The sequence below is a fragment of the Mus pahari genome, chromosome 8, assembly GCF_900095145.1.
Source record: "Mus pahari chromosome 8, PAHARI_EIJ_v1.1, whole genome shotgun sequence".
In the NCBI taxonomy this organism is placed as follows: domain Eukaryota; kingdom Metazoa; phylum Chordata; class Mammalia; order Rodentia; family Muridae; genus Mus; species Mus pahari.
The window spans coordinates 60,452,817-60,474,845 of record NC_034597.1 but is presented as its reverse complement, the minus strand read 5'-3'; the positions used below and the strand labels follow the sequence as shown (position 1 = coordinate 60,474,845).

The window sequence follows — 22,029 nt, the reverse complement described above, 5'->3', positions numbered from 1 at the left end:
TGCTCTCAGAAAACCCTTCCCAGAAGATTTCACCTCAGTGATGCTGGTCTCTTTCTGATCACCACTAATTTCTTAGCTCCAGCTAACCAGCATCAATTGTCCCAGTAATCCCTTCTATTCTGGACTCTAAAGCCAGANCCATGTGGCCAAAGCTGCCNACTTCTGCTGCTTGGTGGGACTGGAACATGGCCCCCTTGTTCTATTACATTATCACCAGCTTTCTGTTTTCCAACTGCTTCACTGCCTAAGCTTGGCTGTCCTGGAACTTGCTCTGTAGACTGCNGTTGAACTCAGAGATCTGCACGCCTGTCTCCTAAGCACTGGGATTAAAGGTGTGGTCCACCAAGCCTGGATTTAAGTTTTTCTTCACCTAGCATTTGCTCTGTTCTAGGCTGGCCTTGAACTCAGATCTGCTTATCATTGCCTTCTGGGATTAAATGCTTGTAATACCTTGCTTGGACCTAAATTTAGCTGGGTGGGATCTTGCCCCAAGGTCACTACTCCCTTAATTCAATTTAATATCCTTGAACACAGGATTCAGTTCCATTTCACTTCCTGGTGCTCCTTTAATATTTGAACCATACATTTTATATTTTTCCTTTTTTAGCTTGCTATGTTTGTTTAAAGTGCTCTTCATACGACTTAACCAGACAACCAAGTCTATGATGGGCGTTTCTGGGACTTCCTTTGTCAATGCAATTAATGAATCTCTTCACCTTAGCCTCAGGCAAACTCTTCAGACGAGGGCAAAAAGTAGCTGCAGTCTTCACCAAAATCCCACAGAAAGGCCACATACTGAAATTCTTTCCCACGGAATCCTCTTGGGCCAGGTCTGCACTCTCAGTAACAAAGTCTTCCATATTCCTATTAGGATAGCCCGTTAAACCCCATTTAAACCATTCCAATGTTTTCCAAATCCGAAGTCCCCAAATGCATATTCTCCCAAACAAAATCATGGTCAGGCCTATCACAGCAATACCCTAGCCCCTGGTACCAACTTCTGTCTTAGTTAGGGTTTTACTGTTGTGAACAGACACCATGACCAAGGCAAGTCTTATAAAAAGACATTTAATTGGGGCTGGCTTACAGGTTCAGAGGTTCAGTCTATTATCATCAAGGTGGGAGCATGGCAGCATCTAGGTAGTCATGGTGCAGGAGGAGCTGAGAGTTCTACATCTTCATCTGAAGGCTGCTTTCATGCATGAGGGTCTTATAGCCCACGCCCACAGTGACACACCCACTCCAACAGGGCTACACCCTCTAATAGTGCCATTCCCTGGGTCGAACATATACACACCATCCTACTGTTCTTGCAGACAAGCTGGGCTTGGGTGCTAGCATCCGTGCAGTGACTCAGAATCATTGCTAACTCCAGTTCTAGGAGATCTCTGGGCACCAGGCACTCATGCCGTGCCTGTTTACACATGCAGCCGGCAAAACACTCATGCACAGAGGATAAAATATGTCTGATTAAAAGAAAAGGAAAGCCCCGTTCTTTCTCCCTGCCCCTTCTCCCTCCCCCTGCTTCCTAGACTATATTCCTTGTCCCCTGCACCTGTGCTGAAGGGACGGCTGAGGGGGTGACACTTTTTCAACTGTCTAACTAGATGGCCCCACAGGGCCACCACTGACCCCTTGCCAAGCAGGCAGTGCCACTGGCAGAGCTGGGCCAGCCCAGAGCTGCTCCTAGCTTCTTCCAGGCCCAGAGTCCATGGTGCTGTCTTGAGCAACAGGGAGAAGCCAACCGGAGCCATGTCCCTCCCCTCTGTGCTTGTTGGACCCATCTCCTCTCCTACCACATTCGCCTTTCAGCTTTCTTACCCAGAGCCCATGTCCAGCCTAGCTGTGGCAGAGTCTGCCGAACCTTTTTCACTCTTTGCCTAAATGAGCCTTCCGGTATCGGCCCCTTCTTTTCTAGATGCTGACTGGTGACCCACCACACCTGTTTACAGGCTGACTGACATTGGTCGTTCTGAAGCCGACCTAATGCTCTGGCGGGCACGCCAATGATCCCCTCTTTAACGGGAGGCCGTAGCTTTGTCTTGGGGTTCGAGTCGGAAGGGACCTCGCCTAAAGGATCCATGCATGACCTAGCCTGCAGGATCCAGGGGGAAAGGGTCTTGAGCATTGGTTTTTTTATGAGCGACTGTGTCTTCTCCCCATACAGAGAGAAGGGGTTCAGGATCCAGTGGGTGGATGACACTCATGCTATCGGCATCTTTCCCTGCCCTGTCTCAGGTAAGGAGACTTCCTGTTGGGCTCTGCTCTGTCTCTGGCCTCCAGAGGGCAGAGGTGCCTGGGTTCCCTGGGCAGATGGAGGCTACCTTGAGCCAATGGGCTTAGCTCTCAGACAGCCTGAAACACAAGTCTGGATGCTGGGAGCTATAGCCTGGGAAGCTCAGGACGTCTTTGGCCTTTTCTCTTTGTAACAGCACCTTCAGTGTAGAGGCATTAGGATCAGTGACATTTACTGAACAGATGGCATAGGTCAAACCATAGGACCTTCCCCAAACAGATGCTGGTACCGAGCTAGGGCAGAGGCAGGGCAGCTGGGACCGGGTGTGTGAGAGTGACTGTGGAAGTTTGGGGTGATGCATGCGCTCCAGACCTGGGGGGGTGTCTCACCTTGCACGAGAGTCACCCCAGCTCCTGCCTCCCTTCTCCAGCACTCGAGGCACTGGCCAAGGATTTCTCCGTGCTCAAGATCCGGCCGCTCACGCAGGGGACCAAGCAGTCCAAGCTGAAAGCCTTGCAGAGGCCAAGTAAGGCAAAGCCGGGCCCTCTGCCTGAGGCTGCCTGTGCTTATGTTTGGTTTGATCCCCTTCTTCATCCTTCTGCTCTTCAAGAGCCTGGACCACAGCAGCTCGTTGGGCTCAGCTTCCCCCAAGCCTGGAGAAGGCCCAGGGCCAGCTACCATCTGTGTTTGTCCTTTAGCACGTACCTTCTTCTGGGATCTGGGAAAAACCCAGCTTTGCTTCTAGAGGGCCATGGAGACGACTCTGTAAGGGTCGGAAGTGCTTGGGTCTCGATCAGCCCGAGATGGCACTAATGCTGATCTGTTTGACCTTGAGCGAGTCAGTACAGGAGCTAGATGACAAATGTCTGCCCCGTCCCTTTCCTCTTCCAGAAAGCACGCCGAGGGCTCTGAGGGGTCAGTTTTTATGATAGCAAAGATAGAACCCACAGAGTGGGCCCAGGGGATACCTACCAGAGCCATCCATGCCACCGCAAATGGTGACATGGCCGTGGCCTTGACTTCTTAGAAACAAGAAATATCCCCCCCCCTTTTAAATTTATTTATTTATTTTATGTATGTGAGTATACTGTAGCTGTACAAGTGGTTGTGAGCCACCATGTGGTTTGCTGGGATTTGAACTCAGGACCTTCAGAAGAGCAGTCAGTGCTCTTAGCCGCTGAGCCATCTCCCCAGCCCGAAATATCCCATTGGGATGTCCAATGATCCAGGTGTCCCATCCCAAGTGTTTCCTCTCAGAGGGTCTCAAGGAGCACCTCACCCCCACTGCACAGATGAGCCAGGGTGACCGGAGGGGTAGGTTTATGTCAGGTCCCACAGGGAGGCAGAAATATGGGCCTGGAGTCCTCCTGGGTCCCTCTCACAAGAACCTGGCTGCTGTGGGCACAAGTGGGCCCCAACCCCTGCTGCATACCATTCATTACACACTGGCTCACCCTAGCCTTGAATCCACGACCCACCCACTGGGTCTTCTTTCAGAGTTCCTGCGACTGTCGAAAGAGAGGCCGCAGACAGATTCAGCGGTGGCCCGCAGGCTGGTGGCCCGGGCCTTGGGACTCCAACACAACAGAAAGAAAGAGCTGCCTACTCCCCCAGGTCTCCTGCCATCTTGAGGCCCTGGGCCCAGCTCTCCGGATTAGGCTGGGGCCCAGTACCACACGCCTTTACAGATACCAGGACAGCCCCTTTGCCCTCGCTGGAGCTGCTGTGGGGCACAGCAGGCTTTAGTTGGTCTGCTCCCAGAAATTGAGAAGAAATAAAAATTTAAAGTTGGTGTATCGATTGCTTCCAAGTGTGGTCTTGAGACACTAGGGGGTGCTGTCCCATCTCTTACTATGGGTCTGTGGTTACTGAACCTGGGCGATCCCATCTTAACTTCAGGGGCATTTGTACACAGGTGACTCTGGGGAGTAGGTGCTACTTGATCCATGCCACCTGGCCAGTCTCGCCCATTTCAGAAACCCCAGCCTGCCATCTTGCGCTGTGTGGAAATGGGGGATGTGGTAGTCCTTGGGTATTATTTAAGGGAGCCTTGAAAAGTAAGCGTGAACGAAGCTGAGAGGTGACACTTGAGTGTCTGTTGAGCATAAGACCGGACAGTACTCACTTTAGTTGAATCTTGAGCATAGTATTGGAGGCACCATGGAGGGGCCATTGTCCATCTCAGGTTTCCAGGGGCTAGGACACTCTTTACACGGGGGACCCCAGGGAGTGCTGGAGCCCTGTTCTGCTAATGTGTACCCTCTTCCTTGGGAAAGTTGCCCTGTGACTAGCTGTCTTGCCTGGTTCTGACATACTCCTGTGTCCTTACCCAGGTTTCAGTAAAGAACAACTGTTGAAGAAGGGCCCCAGCTGACCTCTGCTGCTGTTCAGGTCTCAGATTGCTTCTCCGGGCTGCAGCTTGCATTGGTGCAGCCCCTTCAGGTCATAGGGGACTTTGGAAAACACTGGGACCATTTCCTCTGTCAAACTGAATATGTACTACACTTGTAGGAAGCTCTGGGCCCAGGGGCAGTGGTCCAAATGGAACTTAGGTATGCATGGGGAACATTTTGTTCTAGCATCCAAATATGTAGTGAGGTGGACTTGTGAGCATAACCAGGACCCAGTTGATAACCTCGCTGAGTAGATACCTTATGGTCAACATAGTCTCTTCCCAGAACCATGGGAGCCAGCTGACCATGAGCCCAAAAGGACACTTTCCTTCTTGTCCACGGTCTCTCCAGGATGTTTGTCACAACAAAACACTTGCACACTAGTCACATAGGTATAGACAAAAATGCTATCGTTCAGTAGAATTGTGGGATGGCTAACTTTTGTCATTAACTTGACTGGATTTAGAATCTGGTGGGAGACACATTTCCCACTGAGGAGGGAAAAGCACCAATCCACTGTTCGGGATCCCAGACTGAATGGAAGGGGGAAGTCCCGTGAATGTCGCTTTCTGTTTTCCTGGTCCATTGAGCAAGCAGATTCCTGCTCCTTAGGCCGTAGCTTCAAACTGTTGCTGCCTTCAAGCCATGTGCCCAAATCCTCCCTCCCCTAAGCTTCTCCTGTTGGACACGTGGTTGCAGCAGCAAGAAGGGTAACTGGGGGCGGGGCGCAGCAGGAGGCAGCACAAGGCCTCTGACAGCAGCCGGAATTCCCCTTCCCCCTTAGGGACCTCTGGGTCCTTTCTGACTTTGCTGCAAAGAAGAAATTCGAGATGGGCCAGAATAAAGCAGAGAGTTAAACGTTTATTTAAAATATTTTAAATATAAATTTAAGTTACAGGGGTAAAGAGGTGCTCAGGGAAAGAGTAAGACACACCAGAGAGCTGGGCTGTGGGCTTCTCCAAGGACAAGAGTCCTTAAGTGTCTTAATAACTAGCTATACACAGGAGTCCCGAAGCCTTTGGTGTTGCTCGATCGGTTTCTAAGTCCCGCCCCCAATCTCTTCCGCTTTTTGATAGTAAGATTACAAGGTGGCTCCAGAGGTACCTTGGATAGGACTGTGCCCTAATAAGGTGAAAACATTGGGCCAGCATAGGGGTCTTGAGATATGCCTTTTACTGTAAGTGGGGTTTCTGGCAAAGTTGTAGGGAATTGTATGTTTATAGCCAGGAAAGGGAAAAGGCCGTTTACACATCAGCCTTAAGCATCATTCCTTGCTATTTTAACATTCTTACTTGAAATATCTATACTTGTATATCTAAAATAGTATATAAATATGCAAAATGAATACTGTCCCTATATTAGCACCATTCACAATGTTATCTGTGTTGGGATTCTCAGCCGGCAGAAGCCAGACTCTGAGGTGAAGAGCCCCTTGCATGCTCCCCCGTGATTTTCTCTTCCTATCCTGTCTCAGAACCATCCGAGTCTTCAGCCATCCCTTGGAGCCTTGGGATGTATGCCTTGCTATTGTACTTTAAGTCGTGGCTATAATTGCATGGAATACAGACGTGGGTTTAACTGTAAGAGGTTGTTATAGATAACCTTGATTATCACCTAGCTGGGATTTAGAACCACTATGGAAACACCCCTGGGTGGGTCTATAGGGGTGCCTCCAGAAGAGGTTTAACCGAAGAAGGAAGGCCCACCCTAGACACCAGTAGCACCATTCCACGGGCTGGGGTTGTAGGCTGAATATAAAGGCGAGAGAGCAAGTTGAGCACCTGCATTCATCATTCTGCTTCTTGACTGCTCCTGCCTCCATGCTTTACCTGCTGTGAGAGACTGGACTCTTGAACTGTAAGCCAAAAGTAGCTTTCCCTTAAGTTGTTTTTGTCAAGTATACAGAAGACTAGAGCTGTGATTGGCCACTGAGGTCAGAAGCATGGTCGTGGAGAACTTGAGCTTTGGGGGTTGGCTTGAGGGAAGAATCTGGAAGAACTTAGAACTTTGGGTCCAAAAGCCCTAGAGCGCTTATAGAGAACAGAGCTGAATGGGTTATTCTGGTGGGGGTTTGGAAGACCAGAACGCCAAGTGGAGCGTGGACAGTGGAGGCCTGGTACCTGAGGCTTTAGTGGTAACCAAGGACTATCTATCAATCTGAAACTGAGCTAGAAGCCAATCATGTTACACCCTGGCAAGAATCCAGCTGTGTTCTGAGCACTCGAACGAGTCTTAACTCAAGACTTGGCAGAGGACATTTTAAGGCAGGATAGCATTCAGGCTGTGCTATGCTTTTCTGGTCACTGCTCTTACTCAGACCCACGGTGACAATGACCAAGTGGAGCAGAGAGAGGCAGAAAACTGTGTGGATTGGTAAGGCAAAGAACACGTACACATTTAGAGCAGCCGAGAAGGGTAAGCACTCAGAGAGTGGCGCCGGGCGTGGTGGCGCACGCCTTTAATCCCAGCACTTGGGAGGCAGAGGCAGGCAGGTTTCTGAGTTCGAGGCCAGCTTGGTCTACAGAGTGAGTTCCAGGACAGCCAGGGCTACAAGAGAGAAAGTAGCTACAACCGGCAGAGAGCACGTTCCCTTACCAGTGTGCAGTCCTGGGTTTGATCCCCAGCACTCTGGAGGTGGAAGCAAGAGCAAGGCTCAGAGGTTCAAGGTCATCCTCTGCTCTTTAAGTGAGTTTTGGAACCAGACACCTCATGCTCCTGCTGCGATACCTTCTTTGCCACTACGGATTGATTCCTCAAACCATGAGCTCACATAAAGCCTTCCTTCCTCAAGTTGATTTTGCCAAGCAGTTTGTACAATGAGAAAATTAAAAAAAAAAAAAAAACCCAAACAAACTTAATACAGAGGTCTTGATATTCAAGTTTTCCAGAAATGACCTAAGAAGGGGAAAAACGGAGTTCAGCTTGATCACCTCTGCAGTTGCTGAGTTCATACCTGCTGCGTTCCCAGCGGAAAATGGCCCATCTGTGCAGAGCACGGTGATGTCACACTTGGGATATGCCAAAGCTCCGATGGGATAAGCTGCTCTAAGCTTGTCATCAAGTTCCCATGGCCATGTGCCCGAGCCCTGCCCCTAAGGCCTCAGGACACATGGCAGTGGGGGAGTGAATGAGCACCTTTCTTCTCAGCTGGATCTGGCTAGCAAAGAGGTGGTAATTAGTATTCCCCCAGGAGTGAGGAAGTGACCATTAAGTCATTTTCCTTCCCTTTCCCTTTCTTTCTCTCTCTCTTTCTTTCTTTTTTCTTTCTTTCTTTCTTTCTTTCTTTCTTTCTTTCTTTCTTTCTTTCTTTCTTTCTTTCTTTCTTTCTTTCTTTCTTTCTTTCGTTTTCTCTTCCTTCCTTCCTTCCTTCCTTCCTTCCTTCCTTCCTTCCTTCCTTCCTTCCTTCCTTCCTTTCCTTTCCTTTCCTTTCTTTTGAAACTGAAGCTTGGTCTAATGTCCAGAGTGGAAATCTTGTGGCAATCCTCCTGCCTCAGCCTGAGCGCAGGGATTACAGGCACGAGCCATCATGCCTGGCCCAGGATCTTCTTTACTGCACAGAGAGCTGATTATTTAGAAGTCCACTGAAGTGTTCAAACTTCTGTTCTGTCTCCTCACTGAAGGCTCCACCTGGAAAGCAGGGGTCAGGGAGACAGGATTCAGTACACTCTCAGCTGTGGCTCCCTCTCAGTGTGGTACTGGTGAGCACTAGGGCTGGGCACTTGGCAGGTACCTTGCCAAAGTTCAGAGAGTGTTTAAATAGATACAGTGACTTCAGTTTTCACTGCTATCAGGGATGAGGCCTGTCATATGCCAACAGGGATAAAAGCTGCTTTTCTCCTTGTTCCCCAAGGAAAAAACCTCCCTGTTGGTGACGAGGCAGGAGGGTGGTTCACAGCAACACCCAATACTCAGAGCCCAGGAACTGCTGATGCCCGCATAGTTGTGGTCACACGAGTGGTGGGCTGATGTCCTTAGTTCCAGCCCTTATATAGACCTGGGGTCTGCTCTTGCTAGGTCAGCCAGTCCTGCACCACCCTCTCTCCTTGGTCAGGGCTGGCTGTGAACACCCAATCCCCACCCAGGCCTTCATGCATCTCTGGTTTGCTTTCTGAGCTAGGAATTTGATACTGGCTTCATTCCCAGCAGCTCCCAGATTAGCTGCCTTTGGCCCCGGAGAAAGTAGGGCAGCTGTGTCCTGCGCCCTAGCCTCTGGAGGAGGGTGGGGCCCCCGAGGGAACTTACCTACGTGACAGTTGTACATCCAGATGCGGTAGCCATCATAGCGGCTCCTGCACTTCATGATGTTGTTGGAGAAATCTGATTCTGGCACCTCATAGTTGGGGTTAATGACAACCTGGAGAGGATCAAGAAAGAGAAGGCTGCAACTGCCTTTCTGGCTGTCCTCCACTTCAGGGTAGAGGCTGGGTCTTCCCTAAGAGAGGCTGAGGCAAAATGAAGCTAGCTGGGTCTGATGCTGTATCCTGGCCACGTAGGGGTCACTCTGCAGAGCCTGTGCCTGGCCTGCTAAGCACAACTTGCCCAGGACACGTGCCATGTGGCCCTGTCCATTCAGACAAACTGTTAAATGTCCCCTCTCTAGGACGACTTGATTTTCCCTTGGTCTCTCTTCTCCCTAAATCTTAGTTGTATCTCCAGCCCTACCCATTCAATGTGAGGTGAACGGTACCTCCCACACTGAGGTCCAGGCAGCTTCCTATTATTCTAGCATCCCTGAAGGACGTACATGAGCACATCAGATTACAACCTGGGCTCAAGTCAGGCTCGCGGGGTGGGTGTGGCCCATGCAGGAGCAAGGGCTGGGGTGAACTATGTGATTTTTATAGTCCTTTCCTATACCCAGGCCCACGATTCCAAAGCTCAGGACCATATGAGGGAAGAGGACTGAAGTCTCTGAAGCTAGAGTGGACAAAGCAAGGACCACCAGAAACCTATCTGCCCATCTATTCCTGCCTCTGAGTCTGTGTCCCCTTGGCCACTTCTTCCCTTCTGGAGTCCTCTTCCGGTCCTTCCAGTCTGTCACAGAGGCTAGCTCTTGTGTCCTGTTGACTTATCGTCTAGGGCATCCTTGGCTATGTGTCATTAGAAGCTCGGGCACACCTCCAGATCCATCCATCTGCTGATTATACAGCATAGGGGACAAGAACACCGCATAGAGACTTGTGGCCTGCATTTGCCTGGCTGTGACATGAGTATTACTAACAGTGTCCCCTCACTGAGAGTCAGTGGGTCAATGCACTGCCTGAGCAAAGGCCAGCCTGGGCTATCGGAGACCTTTAAGCACTTTCAGCTCATATGACAATACACATTTACCTGCCTCGGGACAGCAAGCAGCCGACACGAGCCACCAAGCACTGTCTACATAGTCATAGCCATGGAAGTCCATTTGTTAAATAAGAGAGCTCTGCTCCTGGGCCAGCTGTGGTTCTGGGCTCGACTTGTGGGTGGAAATTGCTTGGCTGTCTAACTTTTCAAGCTGATGTTGCCCAGGCCTCCTTTCCAAGCACCCTGTGGTTACTTCTCGGCAGGTGTTGGCTCTTCAGGGGAGTGTCAAGCAGTAGGGACTGTGGGCTAGACCATGGACTGGCTGAATGCCCCACTAGGAATGCTTTCAAGGCAGAGTAACCCATTTCTAGCCACACACTTTGCCATTGAATGGGGCTAAGCGGGCGGGAAGTGCAACGTGTGAGGCTATGTGGAAATGAGTCCTCTGTAGGCAGGAATGCAGCCCGGTGCCAGGAGAACACTGGGGTACAGTGCATCTACCCTGCCACATGGCCACCACTGTCGGCAGGAAGGTGGGAGCCAGGGCTCCCTGGCTCTGCCTCCAGCCAGGGTTTTTGGAAGGCCTCACAAAATAGTCTCCTGGCCAGCTTGTCCTTAGTTTGACCTTCTAGCCTTACAGATACATTTATGTGCATGGAGAAGGATCCATTTGCAGATCCTCCCAAGGAAGGGGAAAAAAAAAATCACACCATCCCAGGATGATGCAATTGCTTTTAGCCTCAACAGAACAGACCAAAGCAAGGTGAGAAGACTAGAAGAAATCAGGATGGCGAATGAAGGGGAAGCTGGAGATGTGGGTTGCCTCAGAGGCTACAGAACCAACTCCTGACTCAAAGTCTAAATCAGCTCACTGGTACATTTTGATTTCCGGCTCCTGAGGTTAACTGAGCTGTGCACGATTGTTTCTGTATCTTGGGTTGCACCATGGGTTCCCAGCATGCCCTGCAGACTCAGTGTCCCTCAGGCCCACATGCCTCATGAATATTGCTTGACAGATAGGATGACCTTTGAGTATGGCACCCTGCCTGACCTCATGAGTCTTGTTTTTGGATACCCACAGGAAGGAGGCTAGGGGAAGCTATTTCCCCTCCTCCCAGCAGCCCTGGGTTCTGCCCACCTCACCTGGAACAGGTAGTCTCCAGGGGGCACGTCGGTGATGTCTATCCACTGGCAGTCAATGTCATGACGGTACATGTCCCAGCAGCCCATGGTGATGCCTTGTTCTCCAAAGTTGGCACACTCGTAACTCTTCTGAATGTCTGTAGGTGGGCAGAGAAGAACATCACCACTCGACTACGGACCCCACCTCCCCTTCTAATCCCCAAGCCTCCCACCCTGATCTATTCCATCCTTCTCATGTGGGGTTCTGATGCCTTCTCATTTCAGCAGAACCTTCTTGCTCAATTCCCTGTCTACATACCAGCAACCACCCGAGTCTGGCTCAAGGTCCTTTCCTCCACAAAGTGCTCCCTGACCAATCTGGATTATGCTGGCATTTCTGTGAAATCCTCAGCCTTGGGGTAGGGATGAGTGTCATGGCGAGCTATGTGTACTGTTTATCCTAAGATGAGGTCACCTTTCTTCTCTAGACCATTGACAATTGGACTACGGGATCTGCCTTCTCGGTCCCACACAGATTGTCTGCACACAGTAGGCATTCAAAACCTCTTGGCTATGTGATTTTATGGGCCCATGCCAGCATCTAGAATCGCATGTGGGCAATAGGTAGAGGACAAATGTCTGTCCCTTGGTGTGTCAAGAGTGGCAAGCCAGGCAGTTATGGTAAGGTGTGATGCCCTAGCTGGCCAAGGTGGAAGCTGACTGGTGTGTGCAGGGGGAGGTCAGGGAGAGAAGTTGGGTACATCACAGGCCTCTATAGGCTGTTAGAGTAGAAGAGCTTGGTATTGGGGCACCCAGGAAGAATGGTCCGTGGCAAGCAGACAGGGAGGTGTGTGAGTCAGGGCCAAGTGAGCAGACCTCCCCTGGAAGCCACGTAGACCTCTCCCTGCTAGTAAGAACTGCTCAGGGGAACAGATCATTTTAGAACCACTTTCCTCACCCCAATCTGTTGCCATAGAAGGCCTTGAGAGTTGGAAAAAAAAAAAAAAAGACACATGGACACCCAGTAGTGGCCAAGTAACGTAGAGTTATTGGGTGTGGCCCCCATCCAGATGGACCGAGTTCAATCCAGTGGGAGTGTTCAAAGTTCTGTGAAGCTGCAACCTTCCCCCTTCAAACATACCTCCCTCACACTCAGTGTCCTCCAAGCAGAAGCTGGCCTTGTGGCCCTCAGCCACCTTGGTGCCGTTGAGGCTCAGCAGGTCATAGTAAGTGAAGACTTCCATGCTGTGGTAGTGCCTGGGAGCCAGAAACAGGACCAAATATCAGTGTCTGCAGCCACGGCTGCCTGTAAGCAGCTTCCTAGCCGGTGATGTGCTCCTGGGAGGATCTCAAGGCAGCAGGGGTCAGGTGTGGCAGGGAAAGGGGTGAGGAAGGACAGAGAGAAGGGAAGGTCACACTGAAGACAGTAACTTCCGGGCAGGGCTGTCAGGCCGTTCCCCACACCCTGATCCCCTGTGGTAGTGTGGCCCAAGAAAATAAACTTTGTAACACGCAGGGATGCTCCTGAATACCCACTGGCTTTCTTTTCTTTTTTTTTTTTTTTTTTTAAAGATTTATTTATTTATTATATGTAAGTACACTGTAGTTGTCTTTAGATACTCCAGAAGAGGGCATCAGATCTTGTTATGGGTGGTTGTGAGCCACCATGTGGTTGCTGGGATTTGAACTCTGCACCTTTGGAAGAGCAGTCGGGTGCTCTTACCCACTGAGCCATCTCACCAGCCCACCCACTGGCTTTCAGTCCATTCCCACGTGCAATCCAGATTTGCTATAGATCTGACAAGTGCCTATGTATTAAGATCTTCTTTCCTGTAGGGGCGCTATTGGGACACTATGGTTTATTCAGAGGTGCAGCCTATGAGGAGAGTCTTAGGTGACTGGGAACATGCCCTCAAAGGGGATTTCAGGACTGTTCTCTCTCTCTCTCTCCTCTCTCTCTCTCTCTCTCTCTCTCTCTCTCTCTCTCTCTCTCTCTCTTTCTCTCTCTCTCCTTCCTGGTTTCAAGTGCACCTGTCCCCACACAGATGTGCTACCACCTGCTACCCTTGGACACCAGGGCTTTGAACCTTCCAAACTTTAAGCTAAATAAACCTTTCTAAATTACTTTCCTTGGTTATTGGGTTTTTTGTTTGTTTGTTTGTTTGTTCTACAATTTTGTAAAACTATGATAACAGATTCATTTTTAAATCACACTTAAAAATGCATGAATATAGAAAGAAAGAAGAAGATAAAAAGGGGGAAGGGTGGGGTAGCAATTACAGAGAAACAAGAGTCACTAAGAAACAGGGTTAGGGTTTCCAGAGAGGGGCATGCGTGATGCATGCACAGTCTGGCCTGGGAGAGGCGCGGCAAAGCTCATACTCCTCAAATTGAGCAAATCAAACAGGAAAGGGAAGGATATGGACTAGACGGTTTCTGGGGTGGCGAGTGGGTGGGTTCTCAGAGAGGGATGTGGCAAGCAGCTCAGGAAAGCAAACCTCTGGGGTCCTTTGTAGAAGGGAGCTAGCTGAGGGGGGCTTGTACAAGCTGGGTACAGTTCCCCTGGTTGATTGCTTACGATGGTCCATGCCGTCATTTGAGAGAAATTGGGAACAGATGTCCTGAAGTGTGACACATCTGGTTCAGGACTAACAAGGGAACTGTGGTACCGAGGGTAGTCGAGGGGTTTCTAGAATCATCCATCATGCAGGCCCAGGACAGAAGATCTCAGGCTGGCTTTAGTCCCATCTCCACCTGCCATGTGTGTGTTATACCTGCAACTGTTCTAACACAACCGTCTCCACCACTGCAGGGACATTTACTCAAGGAAGACCCTTAAGACAAAGGCACTGTGGGGGCAGAAGCTCTGGCTTGGTTTATGCCCACCCTAAGTTCCCTGTTTGGTAAAGCAAGACTATTATTGCCAACTTCTGGGGTGGGGACCAAATAAGATAAATGACACAGAGCTGTAGATGCAGCTCAGTTGTTGGAATGCTGGCCGAACATGCAGGAAACCTTTGGTTTGATCACAGTACCACAAAACCCAGGCATGGTAGCCTGTGCAGCCAGCACCGAGGAGATGGAGGCAAGAGGGGCAAAAGTTCATGGTCATCCTTGGTTGTCTAGATGAGTTTGAGGCCAACCCAGGTACATGGGACCCTGGGTCAGAAAAACAAATAAAAGACAGATGTCAAAGAGCCCACTGGATGACTGCTCCCCACATCTGCAGTCACTGCTGCAGTGTTCAGGGTTCCTGGGGTCCTGTCACCCAGCCTGACTATTGGTGTAGGAGACTGGAGCTTTCTCCACCACGTGTGGAGGAGGGAAGCGGACACTGCAAAGGGTTTCCAGAGAGGAAATTAGAGGTTCTCTTCTTTCTCCCGTGTTTGTTCGTGCTATATAAATAACGTCAGAAGTTGCTAAGTTGGACTTCCCCAGGTCATTCATGTTTGTGGGTAAAGCGGTTCTGGGCCAGGGCCAGCGGACAGTCCTTACAAGGAGCATTTTGTAGCAGATGGAATGATGACTTTGAGGGAGTCTATTTTGGCTCCCCACAGGGAGCGGATGAGACAAGCGTCTGACTCACGGGATGAAAAATGTCTGCTCCCTCAGAGAGGGGCTTATGTGACTTGCTGAGCGGCTGGAAAGATTGCAGGGAAGTACGTTTATGTTCCGTTGTCTAAACAGGATTCAGATGGAGCCACAGGCGGCCTGCTGTGAAGCAGCCTCCTGTAGTCAGACCGCCTTCGGTCTGGATTTTAGTCTTCACTAGCTTCAGTTTTTCCTCCTGGGGAGGAAACCGTGGGCATTGTGGCCGCCTGCTCCTTGCTGACCTCTGACCTGGAGAGTGTCTGCTTTAGCTCTTGGACACCCTTGGAGGACACATGTCCCTCCTAACTGATCTGAGGTAGAAATGGGAGCTGTCTAACCTTCTAGCCATGAGCCACTGGATGGGCGCTGGGAAGGCAAGAGAGAAAAAGAGGGGGCACCACACAGGCCCCTTATTAATCAGATCAGAATCTAAGGGCAGACAGAGCCCTGGGGTGGTCACTGGAAATTGCAACTTGGGAAGAAATTTCAGAATTCTAAAAAGGGGAGTGTGGCCTGGTGCTTGATAGAGTTCTTGTATTTGTTTGACTTCCCCTCCCGTGATGCTAGGAATACTAGAGCTATGACCGAGCTATCACCAGCCCTTGTTTTCCTCGACACAGGGATAGCCTAGTTCAAGTTGGCCTTGGACTTACTATGTGGCCTCAGATCCATTACTACTGAATGGTGGAATTACAGGCATGGGCTCCCATGCACAGCTTGAAGTCCTTGTAATCTAGGTAAAATGAAAGTTGGACTTTATTGTAGGACTCCAGGGCTCTGTATCCTGAGACCTGGCACTCCTCTCCAGATACGTCATGCTGGATGAAAGCATTGATGGAAGACAGACACAGTGTGTTCAGAGGAAACTACGTATTTGGACAGACTGTTACTATAGATTGAGGAAAAGCTCTTGTCCTCACTTCAGAGAGACTCCTGTATTTTCCAGTCCTATTAGGGATGGCCATAAAGGCCGGGGTCCTTCTGTGGGATGTAGCTTGCCATCTACCTGTGTCAGGCTACTGAGAGCCCTCCAAGTGGTTGAGAGACCTCATCGCATCTGTGGATTCTGACTGGGGGTCAAGGGCTTCTAGGCCATGGGGAAGGCAGACGGGCTGGACTGACCCTTCAGCCTCTGTGCCATTCTTGACTCCGGGGGATATAGCCTGTGCTGGGGCCTACTCTCACTTTCCCAAGGAGGGAAGGGCAAAGCCCTGGGATGTAGCTGACTGCGTCAAGGCCTCTGAAGTCACAGGGACACAATAAATGCATCTAAGAGGACACCACTGATGCCATCCCTCTGTGTCCGGATGGTATAAACCTTCAAGAGTGCTAGCCTTTGTGATTCAGCTTAGGGTCATTAAGAGCAGAGCTCTGCTTCTCCTTGTAGCATTAATTAACGTGGAAGTGGCTGTTTCCCCATTCCTACTCATCTGAGCCAGGCCTTTCCTGCTTGGCTCCATTCACGGCATCAGAATGCCTGTAAAACCTGCCGAAATGGAATGCTGATTCTTTCGGAAACAAGTTTCTTGAGTTGAGGAAGGGCAGGCTAGCTCTCCTCAGCAAGAGGCAACCGAGTCAAAGGCAACTCCCTGAAAGGTCTTCCCAACGAGCGTGAAGAGGGCCCGGCAGAGCATCTCATGACTGCAATCCCAGCACTGTGGGACTGGGAGCAGGAGAATCAGGAATTCAAAGACAGCCTTGGCTAGATAGGGAATCCAGGGTCCCCACAGTCTCAGAAAATGCAGCAAAACAAGCCCAGAGAGCCTAGAGGAGTGACTTAGAGCTCTGGGGACTGAGAATATGTGTGTGCTGGGTCTCATGAAGTACCTGTGTCTAACTGACTCACTCCAAAACTGTGTCGTGCTATGTTAGTTAAGAAGATATGGGGCTAGTCCCTGGGCACAAGGACAGAAGAGAGCTCCTTGATCACTGATCAAGGGCACAGCGCATGTGAGAAAACAACCTTGAGGATGTTACCCCCATGTCCAATTGTCAAGAAACCAGGGGTGCCTGGAGGGTCACATGCTTATCTCATGTTCTTCTCCACCTTCCTCTCCCAAACACTAACAGGAATATTTGTAGGCAAAGGAAGAAAGAGACCACAGGAAAAGTTTGAGGTGGTGTGTGTGTGTGTGTGTGTCAATGTCCCTGGGTCTCCAGATCACAACGTTGCCATGATGTCACCATAGGACTATTCTTAGAGCACATACTGATGGCTCTGAGGGTAAGCATATAGCACTTGGAGGCTCCTACCATGTAATCTTGGGTGGGCCACCATATGTAAGCCTGGGATATAATTACCTTCCACTTATAGACCCATAGGCAGCATCAGCCTCCTGCTGTCCTGGTTTCCCACTACAAGGGCACCCAGGCACTGAGACTGTCAAGACTTTAATTATACTCCAAGTTAGACCATGGCAAAGACAAGTGATTCCTTGGGCTTTAGCATATTTACAACATTCAGCTAGTTGTTTCAGAGGAAAACCAGAAGCCTACATGGTATCATAGCATTTTCTTTTCGAATAGGTTGTATAACTCTATCCACAGACTGATTTAAGTGTGAGAAGATCATAATTTATAGCATGAAGAAGAAGCAAATGTAAGGAAAAAGTGAGAGTCTGGAAGAGCCAATAGGGAAAGCAGTTCAGTTTAGAGCTGACGGGCCGTCCTGAGACCTCTGAACTGAAACTTCTTACGTCATATGGAATTCCTGTTACCTGGAAGGGCCAAATGGGACTGCAACTGCCTCTGACGTCATTACAGTGTGAGAGCTGGATGGAATCCTAGATGGGGCACCCTGGGCTCTGATGTGCAGACCTCTGGGGTCCTACTGAAGTGCATATGGGTTCAACAGTCTGCAGCCAGCTCTGGCAGTGAGCATGCCCTGGATCTCACTGTGCTGGTAGATACGGCAGTCCAAAGGCCTGGCTTTAAGAGGCAGTGATCTAGTGCAAACATTTCCTGTTACATATGGATTATTTGAGCCCAGAGAGGAAGATCTATTAGAAGTTTGTAGACCTCTAGAAGAGGGATTCCTGGTGCAAGGAAAGGCAGCTGCTTTTCCAACCATGTTCTCTACTTGCCCAGACAGAGAACAAAATGTCTGAATTTGATTCAAGTCAAGAAGAGCAAAGGAAAAAAAGGAGAGAGGAGGTCCAGGGAACGTCCATGGGCCATGGTGGGATTGGCTGTAGGATTTCCCTCTATTCCACTGTCCTGATCTGGTCTTCGCAGTACCTGCATCACAGCCACATACAAGGCTAGAAGGGAGCCCAGAAGTCCTAGGCAATGTGGCCCAGTTGGCCTTACTGTCAGGCTGTTGTTGGTCAGTGGATTAGCAGGCTTACACCTGGTCTCATGACTCTGAGTCCTGGAGCTCCTATCTCTATACCTCCTGTCTTCCTAGAGATATCAAAAATACTAAGTAAAACAGGAGGACCAAGGGAGATGTGCAGTGGCAGTGGGGGAGAAAAAGCACTAAAAGTATGACCATGTGAATACAAATGGGGCCCATTGCTTTGCAGGCTAACTTTAAATTTTAACCTAAAAGTAATCTCATATTAGCATGCAAAATATATTTCTATATGGACACAGGGTCCAAGGCTGCATAGGCGAGCATTCCCTGTAGAGCATAAATGTATTGTGCATGCACTTGGAAGCTGCCAACGAGGTCCCTGGAGGGCACTGGCACTCCGATCAATCCATGTCTCCTAGGATCAAAAGCACTGGAGCCAAGAGGCAGGGACTCAGCAAAGCGGGGAGGATCAGCCAGTGAGCGGGGTGTGGGGAATGGCTTCCAGAGGTGCAGACGACTCTTTTGCCTAGGTCATGGATCAACACCTTCCTGAGCTGGAACACCAGGCTGGGTAACTGACTAACCAAGAGAGGGGTGACTCACCTGTGGCAGTCATGCCAAATCCACGCATGACGGCCGTTCTTGGGGCGGAAGTCAGACTGGCCATTGTTGTGAATCTGGGAGGAGAAGCGTAGAAGGCGCCGGTGGCCTCTGGTGGGGTCGGTGTGCACAGCGGAGGCGGAGAGGCAGTTCTCCTCCATGGCACACTGCAACAAGGACATGGGCCTGTCCTCCAGGTAGGCGGTCTGCTGGACGATCTCAGCGTTAAGCACCAGGTCGGGTGCAGCTGCAGGGGACAGACACGGGTCAGAGGGGAACCCCCTTCTAGGGCACCCTCAGAAAAATGCCCTGATTTTTACATGTCCTTCTTGAGCTGGCCTAGGGCTCCCCATGCTACTTTCCTGTAACCCCCAATTACACTTTCATTTTTTGCCAGAAGTCTTCTTAACTCTCCCCTTCAGTTACCAGTACGGGTGGGCAAAATGCTGACGCATAGTGGGTGATAGGCAGCCAAGGGATCCTCAGATCATCCTCTCTATTTTCAAGGACCCCTCAGATATTCCATGATAAAGAGCAGAAAAACAGCCTGGAAGGGAGACACCGCTCACCCTTGGTCTGATTCTATCTCTTCTAGTAGGCATGCAGATTTATGGTCTACTACTGCCATTCCCCTTAAAATGTACCTTTATTGCTGATGTCTGAACATTGCGACATTTATTTTATGGTTCTGTAATATTTCCTTCACCACCAACTTCTATCTTTTAGGGTTGCTATACCTTGGATGCTTGGAAATCTTTTTAAATTAAAAACAAACCTGTGGTCAATATCCTATAGTCAATCCGGACCTAAATTGTGTGTGTGTGTGTGTGTGTTTGTATTTGTGTGAGTATGTGTTTTCTTCTTCTTCTTTTTTTTTTTTTTTTTTTTTTTTTTTTTTTTTTTTTTTTTTTTTTTTTTTTTTTTTTTTTTTTTTTTTTTTTTTTTTTTTTTGGTTTTTCGAGACAGGGTTTCTCCGTGTAGCCCTGGCTGTCCTGGAACTCATTTTGTAGACCAGGCTGGCCTCGAACTCAGAAATCCGCCTGCCTCTGCCTCCCGAGTGCTGGGATTAAAGGAGTGCGCCACCACGCCCGGCTGTTTTCTTCTTCTTTAGATTGGATCTCTAGCATAGATGATGAATTTCTAACAGAGAAGTTTCCTGGAGAAAGAGCTGCCTGATTTTTAAGGCTTTGATGCATATGGCCAAGGTGGCTTCTCAGAGTTTTATTCCTTTCCTTTCCTTACAGCGTGGCACAGAGAGGATGTTGCCCATGTTGGGGGGGGGGCGGGGGGGAACTTCTTTCTACAAATGTGAACTGCAGGCTCCTAAAAAGCATGGGCTTAAAGCATCCATGTCAGAGAACAATTCACAACAACATCCGAGGCCTAGCTCTAGAAACTGTGGGTTGAGACCCCATGCAAAGCTGTGTAAGTGAATGTGGGGGTCTTGAAAAATGTTGGGAACAGTAAAAGGTTTCTGAATACACAATGTCTGGAAATTAATTCAAAAATCAAATGCACAACGAGGCTGAGGTGTTTCTTGCTAGAAACCCATGTTGCATTGCGTGACCTCACCACAGCCTCGGTTTTGAACATACAACATTGTATATGTCACATAGGCAACACGGCCGGAAGCACCTTGGTGCATATTCAAGATCTTGATATGTTATGAGTTTCAGTGCTTTTACTGTACATAAGTTTTCTGTTCTTGTAGAAACATGGTTCAATGACAGGAACAAAGACTTTTAATATTTTTTCTATTTGTAAATGTCACATCAGCATGTCTTTAATTGTATTGTGTTAGAACGTTCCATTTCAAAAATGTTGCTTGAGATGCTGACTTGAATTTAATTTTTTAAAAAAGTGTTAAAGATAAGGACAGATAAGATAAAAGTTGAGATAAGGACAGATTTCCAACCATCTCTGAGATGGCTCTAAACATACTTCTGTTGTTCTGCATTTTGTATTTATGCAAATGGCATTCTTAGCATCAATAATTATATATCAAGGTACTGACCAACTTTTATTCATCAAGATTTATTTCTTTATGCAAAAATAAAAAAATACACCCATCTTATTAGTATATGTGTTGGCTAGTTTTTCTGTTAACTTGACACAAGCTAGGGTCATTTTGGAAGAGGGAACCTCAACTAAGAAAATGCCCCTACCAGATTGGCCTGTGGGCAAGCCTGTGTTGGGTGTATTTTCTTGACTTATAATTAATGTGGGAGTGTCCACCCAGTTCCTTGAGAGTGGTGCCATCCCAGGGCAGGTGGTCCTGCGTGCTATAAGAAAGCAAATTGACCAAGCCATGAGGAGCAAGTCAGTAAGCAGCACTCCTCCACATCCTCTGCTTCAGTTCCTGCCTCCAGGTCTCTGCCCTGAGTTTTTGGCCTGCCTTCTTTCCCTCAGTGATGGTTGGAAACCTTTAAGTGAAATAAACCCCTCCCTCCTCAAGTTGCTTTTGGCCATAGCAATAGAAACCCTAGCCATGAAAACTTGATTTAATCCTTAACAAATGATAAAATTATATGCATACAAAGAACTCTTGTAAAATAAATGTGTGATTTATAACCAGCAAAGTTTTGATTCGTGTACTTAATTTATAGACCTCTGTAGTTAAAAGTCATTTAAAACTGTCTTGGGTGTCTTGAGTGGAAAGGGGTTTAAGAATACTGGTCCTCTAGGACTGATTTCCAACAGATACAGAAATCCCTAATTTCAATTTTCTGACAGTTGCATGCTGTGATGCTGGTGAGTTTTAATGAACAGTTTGACAGAACCTAGAATCACTGGAGAAGGGAGTCTCAGCTGAGGGGTTCCCTAGATCAGACTGGCCAGTGAGCATTGTCTTATTGCCAGTTGGTCTAGCCTGGGATGGGTGGTACCATTCCCTAGGTAGGGCTGAATGAGAGTAGAAAGGGTTGGCAGAGAGCAAGCAAGGCAATAAAGGTACTTTTGTCTTTCTTGACCATGGATGTGACGCTTTAAATGCTTGCGTTGACTTCCCTGCAATAATAACATATAAACTGCAATTATGAACCAAATAAACCCTCTTCTCCCGTGTTACTATTCATCAGGATACTTATCCCAGTAACAGGAATGGAACTAGAGTGCAAGTAATTGTCTCAAGAGAGTGTGGTCTGGAGTTATGCTTCCTCAAGTTCAAAGAGGAAACAAATAAAAACTAACTTCCCCCAATGAAGTCTTTCTTAACTGTGCACGTGGAGAACAGCTCTAGTTTAATTCCCAACTATTTCTATACTTCTCCTGCAAGATCTTGAGAGCCTAGCATGGTGTCCACAGCTCTGCTGGTGACCTTGCCCCCCATCTCTGGGTCTTGGTGATCACTGTACTGGATAGCTTTGTGTCAACTTGACACAGCTGGAGTTATCACAGAGAAAGGAGCTTCAGTTGGGGAAGTGCCTCCATGAGATCCAGCTGTAAGGCATTTCCTCAATTAGTGATCAAGGGGGAGAGGCTCCTTGTGGGTGGAACCATCTCTGGGCTGG

At 48.9% G+C, this 22,029-nt stretch overlaps 2 protein-coding genes across 3 annotated transcripts in view; one reads left to right on the top strand and one right to left on the bottom strand.

The window, feature by feature from the left end:
* The window catches only part of R3hcc1 (R3H domain and coiled-coil containing 1), a 21,350-nt gene extending 17,318 nt beyond the window's left edge, over window positions 1-4,032 (top strand). Inside the window, exons 7-9 of the mRNA XM_029541669.1 lie at window positions 2,168-2,238; window positions 2,667-2,762; window positions 3,734-4,032. Of these exons, the coding sequence (XP_029397529.1) occupies window positions 2,168-2,238; window positions 2,667-2,762; window positions 3,734-3,867 (301 nt within the window). The 3' untranslated portion in view covers window positions 3,868-4,032. The remainder of the gene's footprint in view (window positions 1-2,167; window positions 2,239-2,666; window positions 2,763-3,733) is intronic.
* A 3,995-nt stretch (window positions 4,033-8,027) lies between these two features.
* The window catches only part of Loxl2 (lysyl oxidase like 2), an 83,645-nt gene continuing 69,643 nt past the window's right edge, over window positions 8,028-22,029 (bottom strand). For both annotated transcript variants that reach the window (XM_029541883.1, XM_029541885.1), the window contains exons 10-14: window positions 18,524-18,767; window positions 12,176-12,291; window positions 11,056-11,192; window positions 8,872-8,983; window positions 8,028-8,256 (exon numbers count right to left, since the gene is read on the bottom strand). In XM_029541883.1, the coding sequence (XP_029397743.1) occupies window positions 8,177-8,256; window positions 8,872-8,983; window positions 11,056-11,192; window positions 12,176-12,291; window positions 18,524-18,767 (689 nt within the window). In that variant the 3' untranslated portion in view covers window positions 8,028-8,176. The remainder of the gene's footprint in view (window positions 8,257-8,871; window positions 8,984-11,055; window positions 11,193-12,175; window positions 12,292-18,523; window positions 18,768-22,029) is intronic.